At 49.6% G+C, this 9158-nt stretch overlaps 1 protein-coding gene across 1 annotated transcript in view; it reads left to right on the top strand.

Annotated features, from left to right (window-relative positions):
- Window positions 1–292: 292 nt before the first annotated feature.
- The window catches only part of EIF4EBP2 (eukaryotic translation initiation factor 4E binding protein 2), a 33473-nt gene continuing 24607 nt past the window's right edge, over window positions 293–9158 (top strand). Inside the window, exon 1 of the mRNA XM_040435481.1 lies at window positions 293–543. Coding sequence (XP_040291415.1) covers window positions 411–543 — 133 coding nt within the window. The 5' untranslated portion in view covers window positions 293–410. The remainder of the gene's footprint in view (window positions 544–9158) is intronic.

The following is a 9158-nucleotide window of genomic DNA, read 5'->3' as shown; positions in this document are numbered from 1 at the left end:
TTACCCTGTACTGAGCCCCTCACCCCATGTTATCACCCTGTACTGAGCCCCACTCCCATGTTATCACCCTGCACTGAGCCCCACCCCCATGTTATCACCCTGCACTGAGCCCCACCCCCATGTTATCACCCTGCACTGAGCCCCGGCCCCTCCGCCTCTTGCGTCAGCCTGCAGGCAGCACCGCGCGGCCTATGAAGGGTTAAGACCCCTGACTTCATTTCCTGGCCCTGTTCCTGCTTCCTGGCGCAGGAGCTTGAAGGGCGGAGGAGAGAGAGAAGGAAGGGAAGTAATAGAGGCGCAGCAGCCAATCCTCCCGCCCCGTGCGCCCTCTACCTCAGCCCCGGCTCCTCCCAGCCCGCCGCTCTCGCTGTCCCGTCACCACCACACTCACATAACTCCAGGCCAGAACCATGTCAGCCGGACACCAGCACAGCCAGAGCCGGGCCATCCCCACCAGGACCATCCCCATCAGCGACTCCTCTCAGCTACCTCATGACTACTGCACCACCCCCGGGGGCACCCTCTTCTCCACCACCCCTGGAGGTAAGCCGCGGCCTGTAGGCCTCCGAGCCGCTCGTTCTGCAGGCCGGGCACATGGTGAGGGGAGCGGATTGGGGCGTGCACCCCGCCCGCCGAGCTCCGCTGCTCGCATGATGCTGGGGCCTAGTGCAGCTGCGGGGGCCCAATATGTCACCTCTGCCCCCAGGACTGGAGTCCACGCCATAGGCTGTCACCTGCACTGATATTGTCATCAAGGAAGACTTAGTCATTCTTAGTTTAATGGTAATGAAAGGCGAAGCTGGTGTCCTAGGGAATATGGTGGAGTACAAGATGAGTGTTTGTCACTTGTCACCAGCTTGTGCGGTGTTTGTCACTCTGGTGCACGCTCATGGCGGTTGTCTCCATGTTATACCACCTCATTGTGCCTGAAAACACTGCCATTCTGTAACCGCTACATGTTGTACTGCCTCGCCCCTTTAAAGGGACTCTCTAGTTAATTCAGAAAATCTTGGGGGGGGGGGGGGAATTTGATTTCAATCTCTTCTTGTTTGACGGACCCCCATGACAAGCTGGGCGTCCACTACTATAACCCTGTGTAGTGCCACCAATGAAAACCATGTGTGGTACATATTTGCTGGGTCCTCCAGAGGCTGATAGAATGGGTGGGCAAGACCGACCCACCACCTTATGCTAATGTTGGGGAAGCGGGTGAACGGTCAGGCGGTTGGGTCTTAGCATGCCCGATCCTTACGTTTCCTCCAGAGTTGAATGTCTGTGGTTCATACCCCCTCCACTTGCTGAGTACACATGCATGCTCAGCCCAGCAGCGAGTCGGGAGGAATAGCAGAGCTGTTGTCTGGCAGCTGTTAAAGTTGTATGGTTTTTCCCATCTACAGGATTGGTGGGAAATGTAGGATTGCAGAGAGCCCGAAAAGCTGGGACACCCACCGATCATGAGAACGGGGTCACCTGAGTGATGTGTACTCCAGACTCATACAAGTGCAGGGGTTTCTCTTGATCTGTGGGGGTCCCAGCTGACGTATGTTTATGACTCTGGGGTAGGATACATCCTGAAGTGCATGCATATCTGCTGCTTTGTAATTAGGGCCTGAAAGCCCCTTTTTCAGGCTCCCATGGGGCAGCCAATTGATACTTGCCTGCTTGCGAGCAGAGGTGAGAGCTTCATTTACGTGGAGCAATCATTCCCTATGTGTGGGCTGTGATGACTGCTGCGTTCATCATACGGCAGCAGATCGCAATTTACAGCGCACGATCGGCTGCCCGGGAACATTGATTCCCTAAACCTTATAGGGGTCCTCAGGATGGGTAATCAATATCAGATCAGCACATCCAGAATCCCCCTGATCAGCATTTGATCTATCCTGAGGATAGGCCATCAATCTCAACATCTTAATCCCTTACCTTTTTATGCCTGTCAATCCAGCTCCTGGGGTTCCTCGCTGGGCCGGAAGTGACGAGGACCAGACCAATCAATAGCCTCGGTGGTCACACGTGCAAGAAAGCACATGACCAGGAAAGGGTCCCTGTCACTTCTGGTCTAGGTTCTGCCTGCCCCTGCTTTTAATTATTCTTGAAACCCCCTTTTAGTGGTGTGTTTTTTTACTTTAATCTGTAGACGTGCCACAGAGCGAGATTAATGGTCCACTTTCTCCAGTGTCGGTTCATAGAAATCAATGGATGAGTGCCAGCTGTGAGTGTCCAGAACCAGTGTGGACATGTATTACTTGTGATTACAGCCGTATATATGGTGGTCTGTAGTCTGAATTACCTCTTATTAATGCCCGCATGGGATTCTGAATGCGAGCCTAGGCGCCCATGCTCTAGGTCAGGGATCAGCAACCTCCAGCTGTTCGGACACTACAACTCCCAGAATCCTCCTCACTTCTGTGGGAGTTACAAGAACTGACCAGTAAGTCTGCATGCTGAGACTTGTGGTTTCTCAGCATTTATTGGGACTGATTACAAGGATTACAGTGCAGTCGGCTCTGACAGATGCAGGGCAGAAGACGTGGCGTGATCGTCGGAGTCCTGCCATGCCCTCCAACACTTGAACTTGTAAACAAGGTTGGGGAAGCCAGGCAGGCCCCATGACTATTGCACAATAGTGCAGGGAGGGGGAGGAGATAAAAAGGTGGCATGTCAGCAGGAGTTATACACAGCCCATAGGAAACATAAGGCACGCTTGTTCCTGTGTGGAGGCCCAGCCTTGTTTTCCTAGAATCTAGTACATAGTCAGGACATTCTTGGCCATTAGTCGTCCTCCCTCCTCCCCCCTGAGCGGGGGTTACTGGCATCGCCTCTACACTCTAGGAATGCTGCGAGACAATAACACCCTGCGCTGCTGCAGCTCGCTCTTAGAAGAGATCCATTTTGCTGTGTGTGGGTTTCTAGGCTGCCCAGCTGTCAGTGCTGGGTGCTCCCAATCCTCTTCAAGGGTTAATTCCCTCGTGCCTGTAGTTGTGAATCAGTCGCACCACAACCAACACAATGTCAACAGTGGCTTCGCTTAGATATGGCGACGGTGCAGGTGTGCGTCATAGTGACTGATCCCATCAGATGGCACAGCCGCTGCTGCTCCACAATATGAGCTACCGTTTGGGGTGACATCGCAGCGCACGTGATACAGCCGTGGCTTAATACGCCCTGAGGGACAATGTGAGCACATAGAGGACTATTCTTACTGCCGCCATGTGTGTCCTTTTGACCAATCAGCTGTCTCCCTTGTTTTCTTCCCCACATATTCCATGTACGCTGTGCTCTGCCCTGGCGTGCAGCTGGCCCCCATACCATTCCTTGTGTCGTTCTTTGACTCGGTCTATAATAGCCATATCACGTGGTATTCTGTGGGCTGTCTGAGACAACCCCGCTCAGAATACAGCTCCTGGGGTGATCAGCATCCTGGACCGGATGGCGGCCATTTAGATGAGTGGGCAGCCTTGTGTAGAGTGGCTCGTGGAGGCTGGGGACCACCCATGAATGTGGCAATATGGGCAGAGCTTGTCTTCATGAAACAACCCCTTTAAAAAGTGCCCACACCGTAAGACATGCTGACACGGCACCCAAATGGACCCCAAAAAGGCAGTCTTTTTGGCCCACTTGAGGTTATGGATGACTTTTGCGTGTACTTTGGAAGTATTCACGGCCTATTCATTAAAAATTACACACCATTGTGACTTGACTGTGGCAGAAATCGGTCTAATTTATGCGGTGGATTTAACCCTTTGCAATCCTCAGCAAAATCGATGAGACTTGCACGTGCTTTGCCGCAGATTTACTGCGGTTATTTTCAAGCTTACTTTACGTCCCGTGTGGATGAACCTTTTAAAAGGCTTGTGCCAAGTATGAAAGTTATCCACTTTCCACAAGATTGGTGGGTGTCCGACCACTGTTACCCAAGCTGTACTCTATCTCTGGCAGTCCCATGGGGTTAATGAGATGGAGGTCCAGACCCATGCTTATTCCGCCACTCTATCAGGACTGGAACATGGGACCCCTTTTCTTGATTGGTTGGGTTCCCAGTGGTCAGACACCCGTCTATCAGTTCATTATCTCCTATCCTGTGCAAAGGGGATAACGTTCCTACTTGGCACAATCCATTTAAAGGGCTTCTGTCACCCCACTAAACAGATTTATTTATTTATTTTTTTTGTTTGTGTACTTAATCCCTATCTTGCCATACATTATGTTGTTAATAATTTTCCTTCAGTAGATTTTGCAAAAAACATACTTTTATGATATGCTAATTACCTTTCTACCAGCAAGTAGGGCGTCTACTTGCTGGTAGCAGCCGCAGAAAACCGCCCCCTCCTCTTGTTGATTGACAGGACCAGCCGCGATCTCCTCCTCCGGCCAGCATTTCCAAAATCGTGCGCCTGTGTTGATTCGGCGCAGGTGCTCTGAGATAAGGAGGCTCGCCTCCTCAGCACTCCCTCAGTGCGCCTGCGCTGATGACGTCTTCTCTTTCGGTGACGTCATCGGCGCAGGCGCACTGAGGGAGTGCTGAGGAGCCGAGCCTCCTTATCTCAGAGCACCTGCGCCGAATCAACACAGGCGCACGATTTTTGAAATGCTGGCCGGAGGAGGAGATCGCGGCTGGTCCTGTCAATCAACAAGAGGAGGGGGCGGTTTTCTGCGGCTGCTACCAGCAAGTAGACGCCCTACTTGCTGGTAGACAGGTAATTAGCATATTATAAAAGTACGTTTTTTTGCGAAATCTCCTGAACGAAAATTATTAATAACATAAGGTATAGCAATATCGCATGATAGGGATTATTAAAAAACTGCAATAAATCTGCGGCAACACACGCGTGAGTTTCGTGACCGGCACGCTAAGCGCTGCAAAGGGGTTAACTCCGTAGCATAAGTTAACATGCAGCAGGTTTAAAATCTACAGCGCAGGTCAATTTCCGCGTTTATTTTTCTGAAGATTGATGTGATTTGGGGGAATCTAATCCACTGAAGTTCTGCAGTAAACGGTTCAGTTTCTCGGGGTATATGTCCTGTATGTTCCGTATTTTCTGGACTAAAAGATGTGCTTTTTACTTTAGCAAGAAAAAAATCTTGCTAAAAGTGTCTGTGTCCTACAGTCTGTAGTCAGTGGTCCAGCAGTGCCAGACCTCCCCTCTTCGGCAGGGCGCTCATACAGTGAGGGAGAAGTCTGCCCACTTCTCTCTCTCCTGGGTGACAGCGATCTATGAGATCAGTGCAGCAGACAAAACCTGGGCTGGAGGTTACTGCGATGAAAGCTCCGAACTGCAGCTTACGGCCTCATGCGCACAGCCATTAATCGGCCGTTCCGTCTGTTGGGGACAATTTGCAGTCCCCCAATGCACACTCAACATCCACGCGAAATCCGTAGACGGATCTGCGATCAGTCTTCACCGCACTACTATTTTGAAGTGCGGAGGCACGGACAGATACCCCACAGAAGCACTGGACCTTCTGGATTGCAAACCTATTCAAGTGAATGGGCCCGTGATACGGGGTGTACCCGGCCAGTGCCTGCCGGCAGTGGACGCGCCTAAGTTATGCAGGGGCTGGCGACTCTACATAACTTAGGCGCATCATGCGCCAGGGCAGGGGCTATTAAGACCAGCGTCTAAAATGCCAGACTAAGGCTACTTTCACACTAGCGTTCGGGTGTCCGCTTGTGAGCTCCGTTTGAAGGGGCTCACAAGCGGCCCCGAACGCATCCGTCCAGCCCTAATGCATTCTGAGTGGATCCGCTGAGAATGCATCAGTCTGGCAGCGTTCAGCCTCCGCTCCGCTCAGCAAGCGGACACCTGAACGCTGCTTGCAGCGTTCGGGTGTCCGCCTGGCCGTGCGGAGGCAAGCGGATCCGTCCAGACTTACAATGTAAGTCAATGGGGACGGATCCGTTTGAAGATGACACAATATGGCTCAATCTTCAAACGGATCCGGCCCCCATTAACTTTCAATGTAAAGTCTGGACGGATCCGTTCAGGCTACTTTCACACTTAGAATTTTTTTTTTAAACTATAATGCAGACGGATCCGTTCTGAACGGATCCAAACGTCTGCATTATAGGAGCGGATCCGTCTGTGCAGACAGCAGACGGACCCGCTCTGAACGGTAGTGTGAAAGTAGCCTTAAAGGGAGTCTGTCACCACATTTGAGCATATTAGACTGATCAAATAGCGTTATATGTGCCACCCAGAACTTAAAAACGGTACCTTTGTTGTATCTAATGGAGTTTTCTTTCAGCCAAAAATGAACTTTTAAGATTCTGTAAACGCACCCTCTCAAGTGCCCAGGGCGGCGTCTCAATCGTCCGAGCCCCAGGCAGCACCTCCTCAACGGCTCATAACCCCGCCCTCCGTGTGCCTCTGCCCGCCAGTTTACTCTCCTCCTCTCTCCTTTTCCACTGCGCTACGAATTTGACCGCACAGCCACAGTGGAAAAGGAGAGAGGAGGAGAGTAAACTGGCGGGCAGAGGCACACGGAGGGCGGGGTTATGAGCCGTTGAGGAGGTGCTGCCTGGGGCTCGGACGATTGAGACGCCGCCCTGGGCACTTGAGAGGGTGCGTTTACAGAATCTTAAAAGTTCATTTTTGGCTGAAAGAAAAACGGTACCTTTGTTGTATCTAATGGAGTTTTAAGTGCTGGGTGGCACATATAACGCTATTTGATCAGTCTAATATGCTCAAATGTGGTGACAGACTCCCTTTTAAAGGGAACCTGTCACCTGGATTTTGCGCATAGAGCTGGGGACATGGGCTGCTAGATGGCCACTAGCTCATCTGCAATACCCAGTCCCCACAGCTCTCTGCTCTTTTATTGTGTTAAAAACCCTTTTTGATCAATATGCAAATGACCTGATATGAGTCCTGTATCCGGAGATGAGTCAAGCGGAAAGGAGCCCAGCACCGCCCCGCGTCCTCCGAATCTCCTCCTTGCTGGCTGACGTCACAGAGCTGGAGCGCCGAAATCTCGCGATGCGCGAGCTAGCGCATGCGTGGTTCGTTCACTGTGCTGATGCCAGCACAGGGAATGAACATGATGCCGACACTGCGCACAGTAGAAAACTCTCCCATAGAAGTCAGTGAGGTCGCCTCCTGACCATTGTGTCTATGGTTCATGGAGCTGCCATAAGGAAATTTGCTAAATGCTGTTAAGAGCAGCTCAGACAAGATGGCCACCCCCATAATCATGTTCAGAAAATAATCTTTTTTTCTAATCTGTTTTTTTTTTATTCTATGTGTCACTATCTGGTTTTAACTGTCAGATAACCAATTTGGTGACACCTTTCCTTTTAAGAACCTTCAGTGATGTCACCGGTGGGCGAGGGCAGACAGGAAGTGATGAAAAATGAGTTATTAAAGATGTACCCTAGCTCTGTGTCTGTAACAGACCTTTGTGAGTGCATGTAGCAGGGAATTTTTTATACTTTTCTGTTGTGTATGTATACTTGGTGTAGATTCTGGAAAGTACCGTATTTTTCTCAAAATGAGTGCAAGAGCCTGGAAAAGCCTTCAGGTTGTTGGGTGATGGTGGCATCTGGAATGCACTGTGATATTTCCCTTTTCTTGTGAGCACCTCAGCGGGGTAGGGCGGCTACTAGTAACTTTCACTTCTCTCTATGATGTGTTGTCACCAGTTGTACTATGTGTCACCCACCGAAGCACACATCTGAAAATGAAATCCCAGGAGGTTGTGGCTTCTGTTTATATTTTTTCTGGTCCATGATACTTCCTATTAAAATAAGACAAAATTGAATAAAAAAAAAATCTACTGGAAATATGATGTTTGTCCCATTATATTTTGTACCCCAGTGGTTTATATATTGTCTGTCGCCTCCAAAATCCGTTTCAAAGTATACCGCCATGTATGGTAGGTTCCCAGAAACATAACCATATGTGAAAATCTGGTCCTGCTTCATTTTATTTTGATGCAAATAAGGTTTTCAGTGCACTGTGGGCGGGGTTTCTTCATTTGGTGCACCTGGCTTCCCCTGCATCATCGCTATCTGCTCTGAAGTAACAAAACCTATAGAAGAAACGAAGCTGACTCCGTACTATTGTAAATTATCATAAATACTTTATTGATTACAAAAAATGATATATATATCATGGACATAATCATTTTCAGGCTGTATTATCCCTCCATTCATTGAAGATCTCTCCACCCATTACTGAAGGAAATAGGTTTCCAGCCTCTTCTTAGGATCCTGCTGATTCTGTTACATTAATATCATGACATTTGTTGTTGGCCTCTGTATCCATTGGTGTTATATAAAAACGCTCCTTAACATATTCATATGCACAACTCATTGATGCATTATGCATAGGTATTTTGTACATATTGCTTTTTATGTATTTAGCACTATTGTTTTTATTGTTCCTCATATGCACTCCTCCACACGTCCACTGATATGGAGAGTATATACACTGCTCAAAAAAATAAAGGGAACACTTAAACAACACAATGTAACTCAAGTCAATCACACTTCTGTGAAATCAAACTGTCCACTTAGGAACCAACACTGAGTGACAATCAATTTCACATGCTGTTGTGCAAATGGTATAGACAACAGGTGGAAATTATAGGCAATTAGCAAGACACCCCCAATAAAGGAGTGGTTCTGCAGGTGGTGACCACAGATCACTTCTCAGTTCCTATGCTTCCTGGCTGATGTTTTGGTCACTTTTGAATGCTGCCGGTGCTTTCACTCTAGTGGGAGCATGAGACGGAGTCTACAACCCACACAAGTGGCTCAGGTAGTGCAGCTTATCCAGGATGGCACATCAATGCGAGCTGTGGCAAGAAGGTTTGCTGTGTCTGTCAGCGTAGTGTCCAGAGCATGGAGGTGCTACCAGGAGACAGGCCAGTACATCAGGAGACGTGGAGGAGGCCGTAGAAGGGCAACAACCCAGCAGCAGGACCGCTACCTCCGCCTTTGTGCAAGGAGGAACAGGAGGAGCACTGCCAGAGCCCTGCAAAATGACCTCCAGCAGGCCACAAATGTGCATGTGTCTGCTCAAACCGTCAGAAACAGACTCCATGAGGGTGATATGAGGGCCCGACGTCCACAGGTGGGGGTTGTGCTTACAGCCCAACACCGTGCAGGACGTTTGGCATTTGCCAGAGAACACCAAGATTGGCAAATTTGCCACTGG

The sequence above is a fragment of the Bufo bufo genome, chromosome 6, assembly GCF_905171765.1.
Source record: "Bufo bufo chromosome 6, aBufBuf1.1, whole genome shotgun sequence".
NCBI classification, from domain to species: Eukaryota; Metazoa; Chordata; class Amphibia; order Anura; family Bufonidae; genus Bufo; species Bufo bufo.
Note: the sequence above shows the minus strand (reverse complement) of the source record. Positions and strands in the feature narration are given on the sequence as shown.